At 46.2% G+C, this 25,068-nt stretch overlaps 1 protein-coding gene across 3 annotated transcripts in view; it reads left to right on the top strand.

Annotated features, from left to right (window-relative positions):
- Positions 1-25,068, top strand: part of LOC129832131 (serine/threonine-protein kinase DCLK1-like) — a 30,344-nt gene extending 5,276 nt beyond the window's left edge. Inside the window, exons 4-17 of one of the 3 annotated variants that reach the window (XR_008755873.1) lie at positions 5,190-5,289; positions 5,447-5,545; positions 5,718-5,812; positions 8,964-9,051; positions 10,062-10,240; positions 10,620-10,739; positions 10,987-11,133; positions 11,339-11,472; positions 12,201-12,278; positions 12,589-12,685; positions 12,771-12,851; positions 13,031-13,144; positions 13,489-23,803; positions 24,206-25,068. Coding sequence is in view for 2 of the 3 variants with exons in the window: in XM_055895926.1 (XP_055751901.1) it covers positions 5,190-5,289; positions 5,447-5,545; positions 5,718-5,812; positions 8,964-9,051; positions 10,062-10,240; positions 10,620-10,739; positions 10,987-11,133; positions 11,339-11,472; positions 12,201-12,278; positions 12,595-12,685; positions 12,771-12,851; positions 13,031-13,144; positions 13,489-13,740 (1,578 nt within the window). In the remaining variant the exon portion in view is untranslated. Of the gene's footprint in view, positions 1-5,189; positions 5,290-5,446; positions 5,546-5,717; positions 5,813-8,963; positions 9,052-10,061; positions 10,241-10,619; positions 10,740-10,986; positions 11,134-11,338; positions 11,473-12,200; positions 12,279-12,588; positions 12,686-12,770; positions 12,852-13,030; positions 13,145-13,488; positions 23,804-24,205 lie in introns of those variants that run through there. The other 2 variants (XM_055895927.1, XM_055895926.1) reach the window with 2 other exon arrangements.

Below are 25,068 nucleotides of genomic sequence, written 5' to 3'. Positions count from 1 at the left end.
TGTTCTACTACACTATACAGTGCTTGGCAACTCTGTCTGACTGGTGTTTCACTGTTAGGCGTGTGTGTGTGTGTGTGTGTGTGTGCCTGTTGACCTTGATTGGGCCTCTCATTGGTGATTGTGCAATCAATCCACACACACACACACACGTGCGCATGTGCACCTCACAGATGTGGTAGAGATGTCACTGCTGCCTGCGGTTTATTGCCTGTCGATGTTTGGCTTCAGCACCTCTCGTCTCCTAACATGGATGGACAGATCAGATGATGCTGTTGTGTTATTACTGTTATGACTGTGTTATTGCTGTCTTATTACTGTGCTATTACTGCACAGTAAAGCAATTCCTTTTACTGGAAATGGACTCTGCCGTTGTTCAGGCAGTGCCAGACAAGGATCGTGATTCAATCCGATCGCGACTGTCGACAATGTGCGATTTAAAAGCAATTTCTAATTGAGCCGGTCTACAGCGTTTACTACGAATGCAATATCTGCAAACGTGGTGACATTGCCTTTAAAAAGCTAATTGTTGACAGCGTTTTACAGATTGAATCCCGACCTAGCACTAAAAAGTTTTCTGAACATCAGCTGTGAAGTTGACCTGTTGACGTGATCTGTCTGGGGTGAAAATACAGCAATTTATGGCTGAGAATACTGGACTAATGTGAGTACTGTAAGCTGAGTGATGAATTGAGCGTTGCTTCATGTAGTGTTGCTAAGTGTCTGACTCCACAGTAACTGTGGTTTAGGGAGCTACTACAGTACAGTAATGGAGCTATATTGTGCTGACTTGCAGCTCGGAAGCCAGTCATAATTTATCTCCTCCACTGCAGCTGCAGGCTTGTGTCCTAAATGACACCCTATTCCCTATATAGTGCACTACTTTTAATTTGGGAATAGGGTGCCATTTGCGATGCTGTTGTAGTAATATAGCAGCCTGCTGGAACTCTGCTCAGCTCTTCATAAACACCCAATGAGATTTACATACTGGTTATTGGCTCATTTCAGATATCCAGACACATAGTGGTATGATTACTTAGTCTCTTTGATTAGTGTTACAGTACATTAATATTCTGTTACTGATTGCTCCTGTAATCATATTCAACCTGACTACTTGTACCTGTTATTGATATGAATACATTCCCCATCTTGACATACTGTAGCAATCTGTCTAATGTCTCTCAATAATGAATGAACAGATCTAAGACAGATACTAGCGTGTCTCTGAAACAGCCTGCCAATAGGCTTTTTTTGAAACATTACATTTAAATAATTTAAAAGTGCCTTGCTTAAGGGCACAACAGATTTTTCACCTAGGTGGCTCCGGGACCTTAACCAGCGACCTTTCGGTTACTAGCCCAACACTCTTAACTGCTAGGCTACCTCCTGCCCTACAGACTGTCAGTAGCTTGTCTTTGAAAAAGTCTGTCTCTGAAACAGCCTGTCTCTGGAAAAGCCTGTCTCTGAGTGGGAGGCATTTAATTCCAGTGGGAATGTTGTAAGTATGAGTCAGTATTTTTCGTGTACATCCATTAGGACTGCATGCTTTACTTTAGGCCTATATGACTGTCTGGGGGAGGGAGGGAGGAGAAGTCAGGGAGGGTGAAGATGGGGAGGGGGAGGGTGAAGACGGGGAGGGGGAGAGGAGGTGGGGGTCAGGGAGCGAGGAGGAGGGATATGGGAGAGGGGTGAGGAGGTGGGAGAAGTGGGGAGGGGGTGAGAGGAGAGGGCGAGGTGGGGAAGTTGAGGACGGAGAGGAGGTGGGGAGGAGGGGGTATTTTTTATATATATATTTTTTTATTAGGATCCCCATTAGCTGTTACGAAAGCAGCAGCTACTCTTCCTGGGTTCCAGACAAAACATGAAACATGACATATTACAGAACATTAATAGACAAGAACAGAACTACATCAATTTTAAAAGGCACACGTAGCCTACATATCAAGACATACACAAAAACTGTCTAGGTCATATAGGGGAGAGGCGTGGTGTCGTGAGGTGTTGCTTTATCTGTTTTTTGAAACCATGTTTATTTGAGCAATATGAGATGTAATGGAGTTCCATGCAATAATGGCTCTACATAATACTGTACACTTTCTTGAATTTGTTCTGGATTTGGGGACTGTGAAAAGACCCCTGGTGGCATGTCTGGTGGGGTAAGTGTGTGTGTCAGAGCTGTGTGTAAATTGACTATGCAAACATTTTTGGATTTTCAACACAATCTTTCTTATAAAAAGAAGAAGTGATGCAGTCAGTCTCTCCTCAACTCTTAGCCAAGATGGACGGGCATGCATAGTATTAATATTAGACCTCTGATTACAATGACGAGCAAGACGTATCGCTCTGGTCGGGGCCAGCTGCAGCCTGACTAGGTATTTTCTTGCAGCACTTGACCACACAACTGAATAATAATCAAGATAAGACAAAACTAGAGCCTGCAGGACTTGATTTTTGTGGTGTGTGTCAAAAAAGCAGAGCATATCTTTATTACGGACAGACCTCTCCCTATCTTTACAACCATTGAATCTATATGTTTAAAAAAAAAAAATTTTATCCCCTTTTCTCCCCAATTTTCATGGTATCCAATCGCTAGTAATTACTATCTTGTCTCATCGCTACAACTCCCGTACGGGCTCGGGAGAGACGAAGGTCGAAAGTCATGCGTCCTCCGAAGCACAACCCAACCAAGCCGCACTGCTTCTTTAACACAGCGCGCCTCCAACCCGGAAGCCAGCCGCACCAATGTGTCGGAGGAAACACCGTGCACCTGGCCCCGTTGGTTAGCGCGCACTGCGCCCAGCCCGCCACAGGAGTCGCTGGAGCGCGATGAGACCAGGAAATCCCTACCGGCCAAACCCTCCCTAACCCGGACGACGCTAGCCCAATTGTGCGTCGCCCCACGGACCTCCCGGTCGCGGCCGGTTGCGACAGAGCCTGGGGGCGAACCCAGAGACTCTGGTGGCGCAGTTAGCACTGCGATGCAGTGCCCTAGACCACTGCGCCACCCGGGAGGCCCGAATCTATATGTTTTGACCATGACAGTTTACAATCTAAGGTAACACCAGGTAATTTAGTCTCCTCAACTTGTTCAACAGCCACACCATTCATTACCAGATTCAGCTCAATCTAGAACTTAGGGAATGATTTGTACCACATACAATGCTCTTCATTTTAGAGATGTTCAGGACCAGTTTATTACTGGCCACTCATTCCAAAACAGACTACAACTCTATGTCAAGGGTTTCAGTGACTTCATTGGCTGTGGTTGTTGATGCATATATGGTTGAATCATCAGCATGCATGCTTTGTTTAATGCCAGTGGCAGGTCATTGGTAAAAAAATATTAAATAGTAGGGCCTAGAAGCTGCCCTGTGGTACACCACACTTTACACATTTGACATTAGAGAAGATTCCATTTAAGAAAACATTCTGAGTTCTATTAGATAGATAGCTCTGAATCCACAATGTGGCAGAGGTTGAAAAGCACTAACACATACATTTTCTCAACAACAGGTTATGGTCAATAATGTCAAAGGCTGCACTGAAATCTAACAGTACAAGCTGCCACAATCTTCTTATCAATTTCTTTCAACCAATCATCAGTGCAGTACATGTTGAACACCCTTCGATATAAGCATGCTGAAGTCTGTTGTTAATTTGTTTACAGAGAAATGGCATTGTATTTTTTTTTATCCGTTATTTTACCAGGTAAGTTTACTGAGAACACATTTACAGCAACAACCAGGGGAATAGTTACAGGGGAGAGAATGAGCCAATTGTAAACTGGGGATTATTAGGTGACCATGATGGTTTGAGGGCCAGATTGGGAATTTAGCCAGGACACCAGGGTTAACACCCCTACTCTTACGATAAGTGCCATGGGATCTTTAACAACTTCAGAGAGTCGGGACACCCGTTTAACGTCCCATCCAAAAGACAGCACTCTACACTGGGGCATTGGGATTTATTTTAGACCAGAGGAAAGAGTGCCTCCTACTGGCCCTCCAACACCACTTCCAGCAGCATCTGGTCTCCCATCCAGGGATTGACCAGGACCAACCCTGATTAACTTCAGAAACAAGCCAGCAGTGGTATGCAGGGTGGTATGCTGCTGGCTAGATGGTCAAACACTATTTTTTCCAACAGTTTGCTAGGAGCAGGCAGCAGGCGGATAGATGGTCTAAAAAAATGCCAATGCCCAGGGCAGTGTAGGGTGCTGAGTTGAATTAGTCTTTCTGTCCATAATTTCATTTAAAGTACTCCAAAGGGTTTTTCCATCATTCTTTATATCATTGATCTTGGCTTCATATGACAGTTTTATCTTCTTTTTGTTGAGTTTAGTCACATCATTTCTCAATTTGCTGTAAGTCAGCTAGTCAGATGTGCAGCCAGACTTATTAGCCACTCCTTTTCCCCCATCTCTTTCAACCATACAGTTTTTCAATTCCTCATCTTAATAGTTCTAACAGTTAGGGGCAGGGCGAGCAGGGAGAGTGGAGGGATACGGAGGAGGGGGTGAGGAGGTGGGAGAAGCGGGGAGTGAGTAGGGGGAGGGATAAAGGAAAGGGGAAGAAGAGAGGATGGGGATGAATGCGGGAAGAGGGAGAGAGGAGGGAGAGGGATACAGGGAAGGGGGAGAGGAGGGGGATACAAGGAATGGTGAGAGAGGAGGGGGATACAAGGAATGATGAGAGAGGAGGGGGATACAAGGAATGGTGAGAGAGGAGGGGGATACAAGGAATGGTGAGAGAGGAGGGGGATGCAAGGAATGGTGAGAGAGGAGGGGGATATAGGGAAGGGAGAGAGGAGTGGGATACAGGGAAGGGGGAGAAAGGAGTGGGAGGGATACAGGGAGGGAGGACAAAGACTTTCTTCTAGGCTCAGATTAAACAGGGAGGGGGAGGAAGTACAGTTCAGAGAGAGATAGACCCAGTCTGCTAGTCTCTGTACCAGACCTGTTTGTGCTATCATTCCAATCCTTGCCACTCCTTGTCATTGGTCAAACATCATCAGAAATGTGGCATATGACAAGGAGTGGCAATGATTGGAATGATAGCACAAACAGGTCTGGTACCCAGGCTACCTGTCTGTGTCATATCAATAATAAAGATAATAAAGTAATGTGAAGACTAGTTATTTGTGGTATCCTTGTTCCAGGTGACTGACACTGTCTATCTGTCGGTCTGTTCCAGGTGACATGCCTTCAGGACTTCTTTGGTGACGATGACATCTTTATGGCCTGTGGTCCAGAGAAGTTTCGCTACCAAGATGACTTCCTCTTAGATGAGAGTGGTGAGATAGTTATGATAACAGTACCATAACATTTCCATTAGAATGTCACGGGAGTAATTAGTGTGTGTGTGGATAGGTGTGTGTGTGTACTGTAGGTGTGTGTGTGTGTGTGTGTGTGTGTGTGTGTGATATCTGACTGTGTGTCCTCTCCCTCCAGAATGTAGGGTGGTGAAGTCGACGTCATACGGTCGGATCTCCTCTCTGCTGGGACGCTACTCACCCAGAGGAGGAGGCTCACGCCGAAGCTCAGGTTCAGGTATGGCCCTGTGAGTGTGTGTGTTTTTGTGCATGCGTGCGTGGGTGCATAAGTCACCTGCAGAATCAACATCTGTAATTTTTCAGCAATGTGCGTTTGCCCTTCTTATCAGCAACCAGCTGAATGAGCAGTGTCTTTCACTGACCTCTAACCTCTTGTGTCTGTACTGTAGCCAATGGGACGGCAGGCAGTCAGCTGTCGACTCCTCGCTCAGGGAAGTCCCCCAGCCCCTCTCCTACCAGTCCTGCTAGTCTCCAACGACGCAGGGTAGGACCACCCAATGCTTTACTAATATAATCACAACGCTTTATAAACATAAGCCTATATTCAATCGGATCAAGCGTTAACCGGTTATAGCTGGCACCCACATAGCTAATGTTTTGGGCGGTATTGGAGGTGTAACTGCATTGAAGCTGTCAAATCGGTGAGCAGCTTCTCTTGATCATTGTCACAAAGTCACACTCGTCCCACTCCCATTAGAAGCTCAGAACGAGAAAGTGTGGGCTATACCCTACAGAAATAATGACGCTGAAATTGAAAATCATAAAACATAATAATGAGGATTTCTATCAGCCTAATCAAGGTGTAGATTACATCTCACATTCCAGTGTTTGAACTTGTAAACAAGGCCGCATGGGATTTCTCTTAATGTGACTCCATGCAGCCAAGGGCAATGTCCGCTTTAGGTATAATTCCAGGAGTCTCTTGTAGATTTGACAGCTCTAACGCAGTTCCACCTCCGACACCACCAACACCACCGCTATGCGGATGTAAAAAACGGATCTGATTGAACAGAGCCCGTAGTATCCTACAGACTGTCTATAGATAGTCCCCTATATATAGTCCCCTTTAGAGTCCCATATATATAGTCCCCTATAGACAGTCCCCCATAGATAGTCCCATATATATAATCCCCTACAGAGTCCCATATATATAGTCCCCTATAGATAGTCCCCTATATATAGTCCCATGTAGATAGTCCCCTATAGATAGTCCCATGTAGATAGTCCCCTATAGATAGTCCCCTATAGATAGTCCCATGTAGATAGTCCCCTATAGATAGTCCCATATATATAATCCCCTATAGAGAGTCCACTATATATTGTCCCATATACAGTTGAAGTCGGAAGTTTACATACACCTTAGCCAAATACATTTAAACTCCGTTTTTCACAATTCCTGACATTTAATCCTAGTAAAGATTCCCTGTCTTAGGTCAGTTAGGATCACCACTTTATTTTAAGAATGTGAAATGTCAGAATAATAGTAGAGAGTATGATTTATTTCAGCTTTTATTTCTTTCATCACATTCCCAGTGGGTCAGAAGTTTGCATACACTCAATTAGTATTTGGTAGCATTGCCTTTACATTTTTTAACTTGGGTCAAACGTTTTGGGTAGCCTTCCACAAGCATCCCACAATACGTTGGGTGAATTTTGGCCCATTCCTCCTGACAGAGCTGGTGTAACTGAGTCAGGTTTGTAGGCCTCCTTGCTCGCACACGCTTTTTCAGTTCTGCCCACAAATGTTCTATAGGATTGAGGTCAGGGCTTTGTGATGGCCACTCCAATACCTTGACTTTGTTGTCCTTAAGCCATTTTTCCAGAACTTTGGAAGTATGCTTGGGGTCATTGTCCATTTGGAAGACCTATTTGCGACCAAGCTTCAACTTCCTGACGGATGTCTTGAGATGTTGCTTCAATATATCCACAACATTTTTCTCCCTCATGATGCCATCTATTTTGTGAAGTGCACCAGTCCCTCCTGCAGCAAAACACCCCCACAACATGATGCTGCCACCTCCCGTGCTTCACGGTTCGGATGGTGTTCTTCGGCTTGCAAGCCTCCCCCTTTTTCCTCCAAACATAACGATGGTCATTATGGCCAAACAGTTCTATTTTTTTTCATCAGACCAGAGGACATTTCTCAAAAAAGTATGATCTTTGCCCCCATGTGTAGTTGCAAACCGTAGTTTGGCTTTTTCTATGGCGGTTTTGAAGCAGTGGCTTCTTCCTTGCTGAGTGGCCTTTCAGGTTATGTCGATATAGGACTCGTTTTACTGTGGATATAGATACTTTTGTACCCGTTTCCTCCAGCATCTTCACATAGGTCCTTTGCTGTTGTTCTGGGATTAATTTGCACTTTTCGCACCAAAGTATGTTCATCTCTTGGAGACAGAACGCATCTCCTTCCTGAGTGGTATGACGGCTGCGTGGTCCCATGGTGTTTATACTTGCGTACTATTGTTTGTACAGATGAACGTGGTACCTTCAGGCGTTTGGAAATTGCTCCCAAGGATGAGCCAGACTTGTGGAGTTCTACAATTGTTTTTCTGAGGTCTTAGCTGATTCCTTTTGATTTTCCCATGATGTCAAGCAAAGAGGCATCTCCAATTGACTCAAATGATGTCAATTAGCCTATCAGAAGCTTCTAAAGCCATGACATTATTTTCTGAAATTTTCCAAGATGTTTAAAGGCACAGTCAACTTAGTGTATGTAAACTTCTGACCCACTGGAATTTTGATACCGTGAATTATAAGTGAAATAATCTCTCTGTAAACAATTGTTGGAGAAATTACTTGTGTCATGCACAAAGTAGATGTCCTAACCGACTTGCCAAAACTATAGTTTGTTAACAAGAAATTTGTGGAGTGTTTGAAAAACGAGTTTTAATGACTCCAATCTAAGTGTATGTAAACTTCCGACTTCAACTGTATATAGTCCCTTATAGAGAGTCCCCTATATGTAGTCCCCTATAGATAGTCCCCTATAGATAGTCCCCTATAGATAGTCCCCTATAGATAGTCCCCTATAGATAGTCCCCTATAGATAGTCCCCTATAGATAGTCCCCTATAGATAGTCCCCTATAGATAGTCCCCTATAGATAGTCCCCTATAGATAGTCCCCTATAGATAGTCCCCTATAGATAGTCCCCTATAGATAGTCCCCTATAGATAGTCCCCTATAGATAGTCCCCTATAGATAGTCCCCTATAGATAGTCCCCTATATATAGTCCCCTATAGATTGTCCCCTATATATAATACTCCATTGATAGTCCCCTATTGATAGTCCCCTATATATAGTCCCCCAGAGATAGTCCCCTATAGATAGTCCCCTATAGATAGTCCCCTATAGATAGTCCCCTATAGATAGTCCCCTATAGATAGTCCCCTATAGATAGTCCCCTATAGATAGTCCCCTATAGATAGTCCCCTATATATAGTCCCCTATATATAGTCCCCTATAGATAGTCCCCTATAGATAGTCCCCTATAGATTGTCCCCTATATATAATACTCCATTGATAGTCCCCTATTGATAGTCCCCTATAGATAGTCCCCCAGAGATAGTCTATAGATTCCCAAACTGTCAACATTCATGTGTTCAAAAAGTATTTATGATCTCTCCCTCTCTCAGGGGTCCCAACACAGTGGCTCGTCCCTGTCTCTAGCCTCCACCAAGGTGTGTAGCTCCATGGATGAGGGAGACGGAGCAGGTAATGAAGGTAGGAGAGAGGACATACTGTACACATGTTTAAGGGCAGCTTTCCCATTGAGCATGCGCTAGAAGGCATTGGCAGCCTTCCCATTGAGCATGCGCTAGAAGGCATTGGCAGCCTTCTCATTGAGCATGCGCTAGAAGGCATTGGCAGCCTTCCCATTGAGCATGAGCTATAAGGCATTGGCAGCCTTCCCATTGAGCATGCGCTAGAAGGCATTGGCAGCCTTCCCATTGAGCATGCGCTAGAAGGCATTGGCAGCCTTCCCATTGAGCATGCGCTAGAAGGCATTGGCAGCCTTCCCATTGAGCATGCGCTAGAAGGCATTGGCAGCCTTCCCATTGAGCATGCGCTAGAAGGCCTTGGCAGCCTTCCCATTGAGCATGAGCTAGAAGGCATTGGCAGCCTTCCCATTGAGCATGCGCTAGAAGGCCTTGGCAGCCTTCCCATTGAGCATGAGCTAGAAGGCATTGGCAGCCTTCCCATTGAGCATGCGCTAGAAGGCATTGGCAGCCTTCCCATTGAGCATGCGCTAGAAGGCATTGGCAGCCTTCCCATTGAGCATGAGCTAGAAGGCATTGGTAGCCTTCCCATTGACCATGCTCTAGAAGGCAATGGCGGTGTCCAAAATTGCACCCTATTCCCTTTATAGTGCACTGCTTTTAACCAGTGCAGAAAAAAGTCAGTAAACAAAGTAAGTAAAAGTAGTGCACTGTATAGGCGATAGGGTGCCTATGGGACAGAGACTTAGTCCTAGATTCAATCCATAACGCAGAAGATCAGCACTATAGCGCGACTGACATTTAAAGGCAATGTTCCCACGTTCACGGAAACTGCATTTATGGTAAACTCTGCATTTGTCAGCTCAATTGTAAATGACCTTTAAATGTAAATTGCGCTATAGCACTGATCTTCCTCGATACAGATTTAATTTAGCCATTATTAGTCTGGGGACTGTGGAGTGGAGAGTGCAGTAGCAGACATGACCGAACTCTCCTGTTTGCCTGGTTTGATAGCGGAGCTGAACCTGCTGAGTGATGAATGTCCCTCCGTCCCTCCATCCATCGCTGAGAGGTACAAGGTGGGGAGGACTTTAGGTGACGGTACCTTTGCTGTGGTCAGAGAGTGTGTGGAGAGATGTACGGGCAGAGAATACGCCCTGAAGATCATCAACAAAGGCAAATGTAGGGGAAAGGTGAGACCTACTCCTGTATCGGTCCAGTTATACCGAAAGCTATAGAGTAGTAAGGAATCGCAGAGCTCTCTTTTTGTGGGTGTATCTTCACATGACATTCGCTAATGCCCATCAAGCAGGATGTCAAAGCGAGCTAGTGAGACCCTACCTCTTCCGAATGGTTATCGAGGGGTAGCGCCACTGTCAATTTGCATAAACATGGGACTTGCTCAGCTCATAGTAGCAGATCGTTAAGTCGCTGAATATTTCCTTGTGTATCCACCCACCAATGAAAATGACTGCATGGTCTCCAGTAGTTTGGTAGTAGTAGTGTTATTGTATTATCATTACCTGTACTACAGTACTATTCAGAATACTATTAATACTTGTTATTCCCCAGGAGCACATGATCCAGAACGAGGTGTCCATCCTCCGTCGTGTCAAACACCCCAACATCGTTCTGCTGATCGAGGAAATGGACACCTACAGTGAGCTTTACCTAGTCATGGAGCTGGTCAAGGTGAGTTGGCAGGACAGCGAGAAGAACAGTCGATTTTGGAGACAGGTTTAGTGAGGGATACAGAGAGGAAAGGGCACAGACAGTGGGCTGAGTGGTCCGGAGCTTAGACCCTAGCATGCTACTCAAGATGAGCTGTACCTGGTCATGCGTTTCATAGATTACACCCTGTTATGGATAGAGTCATGCAGGTCAGTACTGTTCATTTCAACTCTGTGTTGTGAGGTGTAATGTGTGTATCGGTCCACAGGGGGGTGACCTGTTTGATGCCATCACTTCCTCTAGTAAATACACAGAGAGAGATGCTAGTGGGATGCTTTATAACCTGGCCAGTGCCATCAAGTACCTGCACAGCCTCAACATCGTGCACAGAGACATCAAACCTGAGAACCTGCTGGTGAGTGTGTGTGTGTGTGTGTGATTCAATGCAAGGTGTGTTAAAGTGCGGCACACAATACAATGCACCTTTTAAACGCCTGATGTTCAGGGAGATCGCATTCAGGGGAAATGCTGTGCATGTCGACTCAACCACAAATTACCGTTAAAAGTCTGTAACGCGCCCTCCATTGAATCCCGGTCTATGCTTCACTGTATGTCCCCAGGTGTATGAGCATCAGGATGGTAGTAAGTCTCTGAAGTTGGGAGACTTTGGCTTGGCTAGCCTGGTGGATGGACTCCTCTACCTGGTCTGTGGCACCCCCACCTATGTAGCACCTGAGATCATCGCTGAGACAGGGTACGTCTATATGTGACAGGTGTGTGTTGTCATCTAACAGGTGTGTGTTGTCCTCTGAAAGGTGTGTGTATTGTCATCTGACAGGTGTGTGTATTGTCATCTAACAGGTGTGTGTTGTCCTCTGAAAGGTGTGTGTATTGTCATCTAACAGGTGTGTGTTGTCCTCTGAAAGGTGTGTGTATTGTCCTCTGAAAGGTGTGTGTATTGTCATCTAACAGGTGTGTGTTGTCCTCTGAAAGGTGTGTGTATTGTCATCTAACAGGTGTGTGTGTTGTCCTCTGAAAGGTGTGTGTATTGTCATCTGACAGGTGTGTGTATTGTCCTCTGAAAGGTGTGTGTATTGTCATCTAACAGGTGTGTGTTGTCCTCTGAAAGGTGTGTGTATTGTCATCTAACAGGTGTGTGTATTGTCATCTGACAGGTGTGTGTGTTGTCATCTGACAGGTGTGTGTGTTGTCCTCTGAAAGGTGTGTGTATTGTCATCTAACAGGTGTGTGTTGTCCCCTGAAAGGTGTGTGTATTGTCATCTAACAGGTGTGTGTGTTGTCCTCTGAAAGGTGTGTGTGTTGTCCCCTGACAGGTGTGTGTTGTTCCCTGACAGGTGTGTGTGTTGTCCCCTGACAGGTGTGTGTGTTGTCCCCTTACAGGTGTGTGTGTTGTCCCCTGACAGGTGTGTGTGTTGTCCCCTGACAGGTGTGTGTGTGTGTGTGTGTGTTGTCCCCTGACAGGTACGGGCTGAAGGTTGATATCTGGGCAGCTGGAGTGATCACATACATCCTGCTGTGTGGCTTCCCTCCCTTCAGTGGGTCAGTACTGCTCTATGATACCTAGCTAGACAATACCATTATAGCCCTTCAGTGGGTCAGTACTGCTCTATGTCTGATTTGTCATAGGCCGGGATTCAATCCCTGACACGTTCTAGCTCAGCACACTAGACATCCGACAATAAGCTGTTTAAAGGCATTTTTCCATATGTTTGCAGAGATCTTATTCATAGTAAAAGCTTCTGATGTAGGCTGAAGTTTCAGTGTGCTGCTCATAGTATTTCAGTATACCCAGATAGAAAATCACATTATAATACTGATGATAATTACTTGCTTTCATGTGTTTGTCCAGGAACAGTGAGGACCAGGAGATTCTGTTGGACCAGATTCTAACGGGACAATTAGACTTCCCTTCACCGTCCTGGGACAACGTGTCTGTCACTGCTAAGGTTGGTCTATGGTTCTATCCCTGCACTTGTTGACAAATGTTTGTAAAAAATAAATAGAATAAGCAAGTTGATTGATTTCTTGTAGGAGCTGATTACTGGGATGCTGCAGGTGAAGGTGGAACAGAGATACACAGCTCTGCAGGTTCTGGATCACCCCTGGGTCAATGTGAGTCCCTAAAACATACTACATAGAACATACATATGGTAGGTCTACTGTGTGTGTGTGTGTGTGTGTGTGTGTGTGTGTGTGTGTGTGTGTGTGTGTGTGTGTGTACGTGTGTGCGTGCATGTGCGTGTGCGTGTGTTCCTTGACCAGCTCTATCAGAGGTTCTGTCTGTGTTCCAGGATGATGGCCGATTAGTGAACGACCAGCAGCTCTCTGTGGCTGGGAAGATTAAGAAACACTTCAACACTGGTCCTAAAGCCTGCAGCACCACTGCTGGAGTGTCTGTTATCACAGTAGGGACACACACACCATCACACCACACCACACTGTTATTATCACAGTAAGGATCCCCCTTAGTCATTCTTACTCGAGGCTGTGTAGGTGTGTAGGACTGTTCAGAATGTGTACAGCCCAAAACATTAGGTTCTTCACATGTAACCCTGACATCTAATGGATGTCCTCCTCTCTCTCTCTCTGCCTCTTTCTCCCCCTCTCTTCCTCCTCTCGCTCTTCCTCTCTCCCTCCTCTTTCTCTGATTCTCTCTATTTGCCCTTCTATCCCCCTGTCTCTCTGCCTCTCTCTCTTTGTCCTCTTTCTCCCTCCCCCCCCCCCCTTCTCTCTCCCCTCTCCCTCTCAGACCACCCCTCTTGATAAGGAGCGGCAGGATTTCAGACTAAGACACCAGCAGGATGTGAGGTTGAAGCCCCGCCCCCGCCCCCAACCAACCGGCTTCCCCACCAGTGCCAGCCAACGCTCTGCCCGCAGCTCCAATGACCCTGCCCTCTCTCCCGCTGACTTTACCTCAGAGTCAGAAGATTACTCCCCCAGCCCCTCCCCCACCTCTCCTAGCTCCGCTGACACCGTCCGCTCCCCCACCTCCCCCTTCTAGACCCCGAAGGAAGAGAGCGAGGAGAGGAGGATGGAGAGAGAACGAGGAAGGACAGGGGGCACGTATCCCTGTACTAACACTGGCCCATGTCCCTGTATTCACGACGACAGTCTGTCAAGATGCCTGCCAATTACTTAAACATTGATTTGTCATTCCGGCTACAGTGTCAGTTAACCCTAAGATATACTGGGGTCAGAGCCATGCATAGAGATCAGTTAGGGTGGGGTTAGGGTTAAAGGGTAGAGGTTAGGGTCAAGGTTAAAGGTGTATTCTGGATGGGTTCTGCTCTGGCCCTGAGAGGTTACTAAGGCTGAGAATCTGTATCTCCTTATCTTTTTAAGACACCACACAGACATACAATAGTTAAGCCTTATTTCAGCAAATACTGAATAATGGTCCACTGAGGTCCCCTGGTGTTGGGAGGTGAGTACTGCAGGCTAACCAACCTGCTAACAGGACAGCTTAAACTGCAACACAACTAACCTACAGATCAAAATCTTCCATTCAACTTGACGGGACCTCATACGCCCTAAATAGAGCATCTTAAGTATTTATGTGATTAAACATACATTTTGAAAATAATAATGATAATAATAATGACTTAATAATGTCCTTGAAAAGCGCTATATAAACAAAATACCATGTATTATTCATTTTGAAAATGTATGCATCAAGTCAGGTATCTATTTGTGTGAAGTTATATTGCACCCAATTCATTACAACTTGTACAGTTAATTCTGTAGAAAAACACGTTCAAGTGAAAAGATGTCATCTCAGCTTCAGAACGTTCAATAAGACATGCTGTATGATGCTGTATGATGCTGTATGATGCATGTAACGTGACGATATAATCTATGTGTGTCTAGAAGGACATGTGGCTACGGTCATGTCCACTCCAGTCCACTTTTATTTATCAAACTATCTAGTGTTCAGCTATTCTCCAGTTCTTGGTGCTGTTGTAGACATAATATACTACACACTTTACAGAGGACCAGAGAGGGGCGCTAGAAGCTATCCAGGCATTCTGCTATACCATATGGATTGGTTGATTGATTGTGTTTTTGTCCATGACTGTTATGCCAGTGTGCCAGTTCATGTACAGTGCTCATTTAATGGACTATGAAAAAGGTTGTGTATTTGGTAGAGTATTAACAGCCATTTTCATGGCTTTTTATTATGGTACAAAATTGGCCTTGTTTCAGTTAATATGTTAATATGTTGATAGTGAAAGAATTACCTGTTTAAAGTACAATTATTGGTCTGAACACAATGGATCAAGTGCAATTAGGTTCTGGATCTCTTACCAACATTAGACAGCACAGACTTTTTCAAGCTATTGTTAACTATAAACAATCCATACATTGTGAATGTATGTCAGAACAGAGGTGTTATGGCAGCGTCTTTCAGTGCCGCCTGAGTTTTCAGCTTGCTGTATGTAAGCCAGGGGTTGGAACCGGTTCAGGGAACAGAACTAAAAACCGGAAAATCATGCAAGCAAAACAAGATGCCCAGCACTTCAAGCCTCCTCCTCCACCCTCTCACTCTCTTCCCACCCGCAACACTTCAGTCACATCTCACTCCCTACAATTGTCTGCCCAATGCATGTAAACAACTATAGCTTGCCCGCTCCATAGCAAGCTGCTATATCCGCACTGATTGGTAAAGTAATTTAATGTTGAGTTATATGTTTAAAAAAACTATGATTGCGGTTTAAAAAGGAACAGAAAGGTATGATATAAACTGCTACTAGTTTGGGGGTTCAAACTGGTTCAGAACTTTTTTTTGCTGGTCAGAACAATGGAACTGAACAAAAAAAATGGTTTTGTTAAAAAATATGCGATTGGAAAATAATTGGTTCCAACCCCTGGTGTAAGCACAGTGAGTTGGCAGGTCTAAAAAGAGAAGCACAGTGAGTTAGCAGGTCTAAAAAGAGAAGCACAGTGAGTTGGCAGGTCTAAAAAGAGAAGCACAGTGAGTTGGCAGGTCTAAAAAGAGAAGCACAGTGAGTTGGCAGGTCTAAAAAGAGAAGCACAGTGAGTTGGCAGGTCTAAAAAGAGAAGCACAGTGAGTTGGCAGGTCTAAAAAGAGAAGCACAGTGAGTTGGCAGGTCTAAAAAGAGAAGCACAGTGAGTTGGCAGGTCTAAAAAGAGAAGCACAGTGAGTTGGCAGGTCTAGAGAGAGAGAGAAGCATAGTGAGTTGGCAGGTCTAAAAAGAGAAGCACAGTGAGTTGGCAGGTCTAAAAAGAGAAGCACAGTGAGTTGGCAGGTCTAGAGAGAGAGAGAAGCACAGTGAGTCGGCAGGTCTAGAGAGAGAGAGAAGCATAGTGAGTTGGCAGGTCTAAAAAGAGAGAGAAGCACAGTGAGTTGGCAGGTCTAAAAAGAGAAGCACAGTGAGTTGGCAGGTCTAGAGAGAGAGAGAAGCACAGTGAGTCGGCAGGTCTAGAGAGAGAGAGAAGCATAGTGAGTTGGCAGGTCTAAAAAGAGAAGCACAGTGAGTTGGCAGGTCTAAAAAGAGAAGCACAGTGAGTTGGCAGGTCTAAAAAGAGAAGCACAGTGAGTTGGCAGGTCTAAAAAGAGAAGCACAGTGAGTTGGCAGGTCTAGAGAGAGAGAGAAGCACAGTGAGGTGGCAGGTCTAGAAAGAGAAGCACAGTGAGTTGGCAGGTCTAGAAAGAGAAAGTGAGTTTGCAGGTCTAGAGAGAGAGAGAAGCATAGTGAGTTGGCAGGTCTAGAGAGAGAGAGAGAAGCATAGTGAGTTGGCAGGTCTAGAAAGAGAAGCACAGTGAGTTGGCAGGTCTAAAAAGAGAAGCACAGTGAGTTGGCAGGTCTAGAGAGAGAGAGAAGCACAGTGAGTCGGCAGGTCTAGAGAGAGAGAGAAGCATAGTGAGTTGGCAGGTCTAAAAAGAGAAGCACAGTGAGTTGGCAGGTCTAAAAAGAGAAGCACAGTGAGTTGGCAGGTCTAAAAAGAGAAGAACAGTGAGTTGGCAGGTCTAAAAAGAGAAGCACAGTGAGTTGGCAGGTCTAGAGAGAGAGAGAAGCACAGCGAGGTGGCAGGTCTAGAAAGAGAAGCACAGTGAGTTGGCAGGTCTAGAAAGAGAAAGTGAGTTTGCAGGTCTAGAGAGAGAGAGAAGCATAGTGAGTTGGCAGGTCTAGAGAGAGAGAGAGAAGCATAGTGAGTTGGCAGGTCTAGAAAGAGAAGCACAGTGAGTTGGCAGGTCTAGAGAGAGAAGAACAGTAATTCAGGCGGTTCTAGAGAGAGAAGCGCAGTGTTTCAGACAGGTCTAGAGAGAGAAGCAGAGTAATTCAGACAGGTCTAGAGAGAGAAGAACAGTAATTCAGGCGGTTCTAGAGAGAGAAGCGCAGTGTTTCAGACAGGTCTAGAGAGAGAAGCAGAGTAATTCAGACAGGTCTAGAGAGAGAAGCGCAGTCATTCAGACAGGTCTAGAGAGAGATGCACAGTGATTCAGTCAGGTGTAGAGAGAGAAGCACAGTGATCCAGACAGGTCTAGAGAGAAACACAGTATTTCAGACAGGTCTAGAGAGAGAAGCACAGTGAGTTGGCAGGTCTAGAAAGAGAAACACAGTGAGTTGGCAGGTCTAAAAAGAGAAGCACAGTGAGTTGGCAGTTCCAGAAAGAGAAGCACAGTGAGTTGGGCAGGTCTAGAGAGAGAGAGAAGCACAGCGAGGTGGCAAGTCTAGAAAGAGAAGCACAGTAAGTTGGCAGGTCTAGAAAGAGAAACACTGTGAGTTGGCAGGTCTAAAAAGAGAAGCACAGTGAGTTGGCAGTTCCAGAAAGAGAAGCACAGTGAGTTGGGCAGGTCTAGAGAAAGAGAGAAGGACAGCGAGTTGGCAGGTCTAAAAAGAGAAGGACAGTGAGTTGGCAGGTCTAAAAAGAGAAGGACAGTGAGTTTGCAGTTCTAGAAAGAGAAGCACAGTGAGTTGGCAGGTCTAGAAAGAGAAACACAGTGAGTTTGCAGGTCTAGAGAGAGAGAGAAGCATAGTGAGTTGGCAGGTCTAGAAAGAGAAGCACAGTGAGTTGGCAGGTCTAGAGAGAGAGAGAAGCATAGTGAGTTGGCAGGTCTAAAAAGAGAAGCACAGTGAGTCGGCAGGTCTAGAGAGAGAGAGAAGCATAGTGAGTTGGCAGGTCTAAAAAGAGAAGCACAGTGAGTTGGCAGGTCTAAAAAGAGAAGCACAGTGAGTTGGCAGGTCTAAAAAGAGAAGCACAGTGAGTTGGCAGGTCTAAAAAGAGAAGCACAGTGAGTTGGCAGGTCTAAAAAGAGAAGCACAGTGAGTTGGCAGGTCTAGAGAGAGAGAGAGAAGCACAGTGAGTCGGCAGGTCTAGAGAGAGAGAGAAGCATAGTGAGTTGGCAGGTCTAAAAAGAGAAGCACAGTGAGTTGGCACGTCTAGAGAGAGAGAGAAGCACAGCGAGTTGGCAGGTCTAGAGAGAGAGAAGCACAGTGAGTTGGGCAGGTCCAGAAAGAGAAACACAGTGAGTTGGCAGGTCTAAAAAGAGAAGCACAGTGAGTTGGCAGGTCTAGAGAGAGAGAGAAGCATAGTGAGTTGACAGGTCTAGAAAGAGAAGCACAGTGAGTTGGCAGGTCTAGAGAGAGAGAGAAGCATAGTGAGTTGGCAGGTCTGGAGAGAGAAACACATGGAGTTAAACAGGTCTAGAGAGAGAAGAACAGTGAGTTGGCAGGTCTAGAGAGAGAGAGAAGCACAGTCAGTTGGCAGGTCTAGAGAGAGAGAAGCACAGTGAGTTGGCAGGTCTAAAAAGAGAAGCACAGTGAGTTGGCAGGTCTAAAAAGAGAAGCACAGTGAGTTGGCAGGTCTAGAAAGAGAGGCACAGTGATTTGGCAGGTCTAGAGAGAGAGAGAAGTACAGCGAGGTGGCAAGTCTAGAAAGAGAAGCACAGTGAGTTGGCAGGTCTAGAGAGAGAGATAAGCATACTGAGTTGGCATGTCTAGAGAGAGAGATACACAGTGAGTTGGCAGGTCTAGAAAGAGAAGCACAGTGAGTTGGCAGGTCTAGAAAGAGAAACACAGTGAGTTGGCAGGTCTAAAAAGAGAAGCACAGTGTGTTGGCAGTTCCAGAAAGAGAAGCACAGTGAGTTGGGCAGGTCTAGAGAGAGAGAGAAGCACAGCGAGTTGGCAGGTCTAGAAAGAGAAACACAGTGAGTTGGCAGGTCTAAAAAGAGAAGCACAGTGAGTTGGCTGTTCCAGAAAGAGAAGCACAGTGAGTTGGGCAGGTCTAGAGAGAGAGAGAAGGACAGCGAGTTGGCAGGTCTAAAAAGAGAAGCACAGTGAGTTTGCAGTTCTAGAAAGAGAAGCACAGTGAGTTGGCAGGTCTAGAAAGAGAGACACAGTGAGTTTGCAGGTCTAGAGAGAGAGAGAAGCATAGTGAGTTGGCAGGTCTAGAGAGAGAGAGAAGCATAGTGAGTTGGCAGGTCTAGAAAGAGAAGCACAGTGAGTTGGCAGGTCTAGAGAGAGAAGAACAGTAATTCAGGCGGTTCTAGAGAGAGAAGCGCAGTGTTTCAGACAGGTCTAGAGAGAGAAGCAGAGTAATTCAGACAGGTGTAGAGAGAGAAGCACAGTGATCCAGACAGGTCTAGAGAGAAACACAGTATTTCAGACAGGTCTAGAGAGAGAAGCACAGTGAGTTGGCAGGTCTAGAAAGAGAAACACAGTGAGTTGGCAGGTCTAAAAAGAGAAGCACAGTGAGTTGGCAGTTCCAGAAAGAGAAGCACAGTGAGTTGGGCAGGTCTAGAGAGAGAGAGAAGCACAGCGAGGTGGCAAGTCTAGAAAGAGAAGCACAGTAAGTTGGCAGGTCTAGAAAGAGAAACACTGTGAGTTGGCAGGTCTAAAAAGAGAAGCACAGTGAGTTGGCAGTTCCAGAAAGAGAAGCACAGTGAGTTGGGCAGGTCTAGAGAAAGAGAGAGCCACAGTGAGTTGGCAGGTCTAGAAAGAGAAGGACAGTGAGTTGACAGGTCTACAGAGAGAGAGAAGCACAGTGAGTTGGCAGGTCTAGAGAGAGAGAGAAGCACAGTGAGTTGGCAGGTCTAGAGAGAGAAGCATAGTGAGTTGGCAGGTCTAGAGAGAGAGAGAGAGAGAGAGAGAGAGAGAGAAGCACAGTGAGTTGGCAGGTCTAGAAAGAAAAGCACAGTGAGTTGGCAGGTCTAGAGAGAAAGAGAGGAGCACAGTGAGTTGGCAGGTCTAGAGAGAGAGAAAGAGAAGCACAGTGAGTTGGCAGGTCTAGAGAGAGAGAATCACAGTGTGTTGGGCAGGTCTAGAAAGAGAAGGACAGTGAGTTGGCAGGTCTAGAGAGAGAGAGAGAAGCACAGTGAGTTGGGCAGGTCTAGAAAGAGAAGCACAGTGAGTTGGCACGTCTAGAGAGAGAGAGAAGCACAGCGAGTTGGCAGGTCTAGAGAGAGAGAAGCACAGTGAGTTGGGCAGGTCCAGAAAGAGAAACACAGTGAGTTGGCAGGTCTAAAAAGAGAAGCACAGTGAGTTGGCAGGTCTAGAGAGAGAGAGAAGCATAGTGAGTTGACAGGTCTAGAAAGAGAAGCACAGTGAGTTGGCAGGTCTAGAGAGAGAGAGAAGCATAGTGAGTTGGCAGGTCTGGAGAGAGAAACACATGGAGTTAAACAGGTCTAGAGAGAGAAGAACAGTGAGTTGGCAGGTCTAGAGAGAGAGAGAAGCACAGTCAGTTGGCAGGTCTAGAGAGAGAGAAGCACAGTGAGTTGGCAGGTCTAAAAAGAGAAGCACAGTGAGTTGGCAGGTCTAAAAAGAGAAGCACAGTGAGTTGGCAGGTCTAGAAAGAGAGGCACAGTGATTTGGCAGGTCTAGAGAGAGAGAGAAGTACAGCGAGGTGGCAAGTCTAGAAAGAGAAGCACAGTGAGTTGGCAGGTCTAGAGAGAGAGATAAGCATACTGAGTTGGCATGTCTAGAGAGAGAGATACACAGTGAGTTGGCAGGTCTAGAAAGAGAAGCACAGTGAGTTGGCAGGTCTAGAAAGAGAAACACAGTGAGTTGGCAGGTCTAAAAAGAGAAGCACAGTGTGTTGGCAGTTCCAGAAAGAGAAGCACAGTGAGTTGGGCAGGTCTAGAGAGAGAGAGAAGCACAGCGAGTTGGCAGGTCTAGAAAGAGAAACACAGTGAGTTGGCAGGTCTAAAAAGAGAAGCACAGTGAGTTGGCTGTTCCAGAAAGAGAAGCACAGTGAGTTGGGCAGGTCTAGAGAGAGAGAGAAGGACAGCGAGTTGGCAGGTCTAAAAAGAGAAGCACAGTGAGTTTGCAGTTCTAGAAAGAGAAGCACAGTGAGTTGGCAGGTCTAGAAAGAGAGACACAGTGAGTTTGCAGGTCTAGAGAGAGAGAGAAGCATAGTGAGTTGGCAGGTCTAGAGAGAGAGAGAAGCATAGTGAGTTGGCAGGTCTAGAAAGAGAAGCACAGTGAGTTGGCAGGTCTAGAGAGAGAAGAACAGTAATTCAGGCGGTTCTAGAGAGAGAAGCGCAGTGTTTCAGACAGGTCTAGAGAGAGAAGCAGAGTAATTCAGACAGGTGTAGAGAGAGAAGCACAGTGATCCAGACAGGTCTAGAGAGAAACACAGTATTTCAGACAGGTCTAGAGAGAGAAGCACAGTGAGTTGGCAGGTCTAGAAAGAGAAACACAGTGAGTTGGCAGGTCTAAAAAGAGAAGCACAGTGAGTTGGCAGTTCCAGAAAGAGAAGCACAGTGAGTTGGGCAGGTCTAGAGAGAGAGAGAAGCACAGCGAGGTGGCAAGTCTAGAAAGAGAAGCACAGTAAGTTGGCAGGTCTAGAAAGAGAAACACTGTGAGTTGGCAGGTCTAAAAAGAGAAGCACAGTGAGTTGGCAGTTCCAGAAAGAGAAGCACAGTGAGTTGGGCAGGTCTAGAGAAAGAGAGAGCCACAGTGAGTTGGCAGGTCTAGAAAGAGAAGGACAGTGAGTTGACAGGTCTACAGAGAGAGAGAAGCACAGTGAGTTGGCAGGTCTAGAGAGAGAGAGAAGCACAGTGAGTTGGCAGGTCTAGAGAGAGAAGCATAGTGAGTTGGCAGGTCTAGAGAGAGAGAGAGAGAGAGAGAGAGAGAGAGAAGCACAGTGAGTTGGCAGGTCTAGAAAGAAAAGCACAGTGAGTTGGCAGGTCTAGAGAGAAAGAGAGGAGCACAGTGAGTTGGCAGGTCTAGAGAGAGAGAAAGAGAAGCACAGTGAGTTGGCAGGTCTAGAGAGAGAGAATCACAGTGTGTTGGGCAGGTCTAGAAAGAGAAGGACAGTGAGTTGGCAGGTCTAGAGAGAGAGAGAGAAGCACAGTGAGTTGGGCAGGTCTAGAAAGAGAAGCACAGTGAGTTGGCACGTCTAGAGAGAGAGAGAAGCACAGCGAGTTGGCAGGTCTAGAGAGAGAGAAGCACAGTGAGTTGGGCAGGTCCAGAAAGAGAAACACAGTGAGTTGGCAGGTCTAAAAAGAGAAGCACAGTGAGTTGGCAGGTCTAGAGAGAGAGAGAAGCATAGTGAGTTGGCAGGTCTAGAGAGAGAGAGAAGCACAGTCAGTTGGCAGGTCTAGAGAGAGAGAAGCACAGTGAGTCGGCAGGTCTAGAGAGAGAGAAGCACAGTGAGTCGGCAGGTCTAGAGAGAGAGAGAAGCATAGTGAGTTGGCAGGTCTAAAAAGAGAAGCACAGTGAGTTGGCAGGTCTAAAAAGAGAAGCACAGTGAGTTGGCAGGTCTAAAAAGAGAAGCACAGTGAGTTGGCAGGTCTAAAAAGAGAAGCACAGTGAGTTGGCAGGTCTAAAAAGAGAAGCACAGTGAGTTGGCAGGTCTAGAGAGAGAGAGAGAAGCACAGTGAGTCGGCAGGTCTAGAGAGAGAGAGAAGCATAGTGAGTTGGCAGGTCTAAAAAGAGAAGCACAGTGAGTTGGCAGGTCAAAAAGAGAAGCACAGTGAGTTGGCAGGTCAAAAAGAGAAGCACAGTGAGTTGGCAGGTCTAAAAAGAGAAGCACAGTGAGTTGGCAGGTCTAAAAAGAGAAGCACAGTGAGTTGGTAGGACTAGAGAGAGAGAGAAGGACAGTGAGTTGGCATGTCTAGAGAGAGAGAGATACACAGTGAGTTGGCAGGTCTAGAAAGAGAAGCACAGTGAGTTGGCAGGTCTAGAAAGAGAAACACAGTGAGTTGGCAGGTCTAAAAAGAGAAGCACAGTGTGTTGGCAGTTCCAGAAAGAGAAGCACAGTGAGTTGGGCAGGTCTAGAGAGAGAGAGAAGCACAGCGAGTTGGCAGGTCTAGAAAGAGAAACACAGTGAGTTGGCAGGTCTAAAAAGAGAAGCACAGTGAGTTGGCAGGTCTAGAAAGAGAAACACAGTGAGTTTGCAGGTCTAGAGAGAGAGAGAAGCATAGTGAGTTGGCAGGTCTAGAGAGAGAGAGAAGCATAGTGAGTTGGCAGGTCTAGAAAGAGAAGCACAGTGAGTTGGCAGGTCTAGAGAGAGAAGAACAGTAATTCAGGCGGTTCTAGAGAGAGAAGCGCAGTGTTTCAGACAGGTCTAGAGAGAGGAGCAGAGTAATTCAGACAGGTCTAGAGAGAGAAGCGCAGTCATTCAGACAGGTCTAGAGAGATGCACAGTGATTCAGTCAGGTCTAGAGAGAGAAGCACAGTGTTTCAGACAGGTCTAGAGAGAAGCACAGTGATTCAGACAGGTGTAGAGAGAGAAGCACAGTGATTCAGACAGGTGTAGAGAGAGAAGCACAGTGATCCAGACAGGTCTAGAGAGAAACACAGTATTTCAGACAGGTCTAGAGAGAGAAGCACAGTGAGTTGGCAGGTCTAGAAAGAGAAACACAGTGAGTTGGCAGGTCTAAAAAGAGAAGCACAGTGAGTTGGCAGTTCCAGAAAGAGAAGCACAGTGAGTTGGGCAGGTCTAGTGAGAGAGAGAAGCACAGCGAGGTGGCAAGTCTAGAAAGAGAAGCACAGTAAGTTGGCAGGTCTAGAAAGAGAAACACTGTGAGTTGGCAGGTCTAAAAAGAGAAGCACAGTGAGTTGGCAGTTCCAGAAAGAGAAGCACAGTGAGTTGGGCAGGTCTAGAGAAAGAGAGAGCCACAGTGAGTTGGCAGGTCTAGAAAGAGAAGGACAGTGAGTTGACAGGTCTACAGAGAGAGAGAAGCACAGTGAGTTGGCAGGTCTAGAGAGAGAGAGAGAGAGAGAGAGAGAGAGAGAGAGAAGCACAGTGAGTTGGCAGGTCTAGAAAGAAAAGCACAGTGAGTTGGCAGGTCTAGAGAGAAAGAGAGGAGCACAGTGAGTTGGCAGGTCTAGAGAGAGAGTAAGAGAAGCACAGTGAGTTGGCAGGTCTAGAGAGAGAGAGAATCACAGTGTGTTGGGCAGGTCTAGAAAGAGAAGGACAGTGAGTTGGCAGGTCTAGAAAGACAAGCACAGTGAGTTGGCACGTCTAGAGAGAGAGAGAGAAGCACAGCGAGTTGGCAGGTCTAGTGAGAGAGAGAAGCACAGCGAGGTGGCAAGTCTAGAAAGAGAAGCACAGTAAGTTGGCAGGTCTAGAAAGAGAAACACTGTGAGTTGGCAGGTCTAAAAAGAGAAGCACAGTGAGTTGGCAGTTCCAGAAAGAGAAGCACAGTGAGTTGGGCAGGTCTAGAGAAAGAGAGAGCCACAGTGAGTTGGCAGGTCTAGAAAGAGAAGGACAGTGAGTTGACAGGTCTACAGAGAGAGAGAAGCACAGTGAGTTGGCAGGTCTAGAGAGAGAGAGAGAGAGAGAGAGAGAGAGAGAGAGAAGCACAGTGAGTTGGCAGGTCTAGAAAGAAAAGCACAGTGAGTTGGCAGGTCTAGAGAGAAAGAGAGGAGCACAGTGAGTTGGCAGGTCTAGAGAGAGAGTAAGAGAAGCACAGTGAGTTGGCAGGTCTAGAGAGAGAGAGAATCACAGTGTGTTGGGCAGGTCTAGAAAGAGAAGGACAGTGAGTTGGCAGGTCTAGAAAGACAAGCACAGTGAGTTGGCACGTCTAGAGAGAGAGAGAGAAGCACAGCGAGTTGGCAGGTCTAGAGAGAGAGAAGCACAGTGAGTTGGGCCGGTCTAGAAAGAGAAACACAGTGAGTTGGCAGGTCTAAAAAGAGAAGCACAGTGAGTTGGCAGGTCTAGAGAGAGAGAGAAGCATAGTGAGTTGGCAGGTCTAGAAAGAGAAACACATGGAGTTAAACAGGTCTAGAGAGAGAAGAACAGTGAGTTGGCAGGTCTAGAGAGAGAGAGAAGCACAGTCAGTTGGCAGGTCTAGAGAGAGAGAAGCACAGTGAGTTGGCAGGTCTAGAGAGAGAGAGAAGCATAGTGAGTTGGCAAGTCT

Source organism: Salvelinus fontinalis, chromosome 33, assembly GCF_029448725.1.
Source record: "Salvelinus fontinalis isolate EN_2023a chromosome 33, ASM2944872v1, whole genome shotgun sequence".
NCBI lineage: Eukaryota > Metazoa > Chordata > Actinopteri > Salmoniformes > Salmonidae > Salvelinus > Salvelinus fontinalis.
Note: the sequence above shows the minus strand (reverse complement) of the source record. Positions and strands in the feature narration are given on the sequence as shown.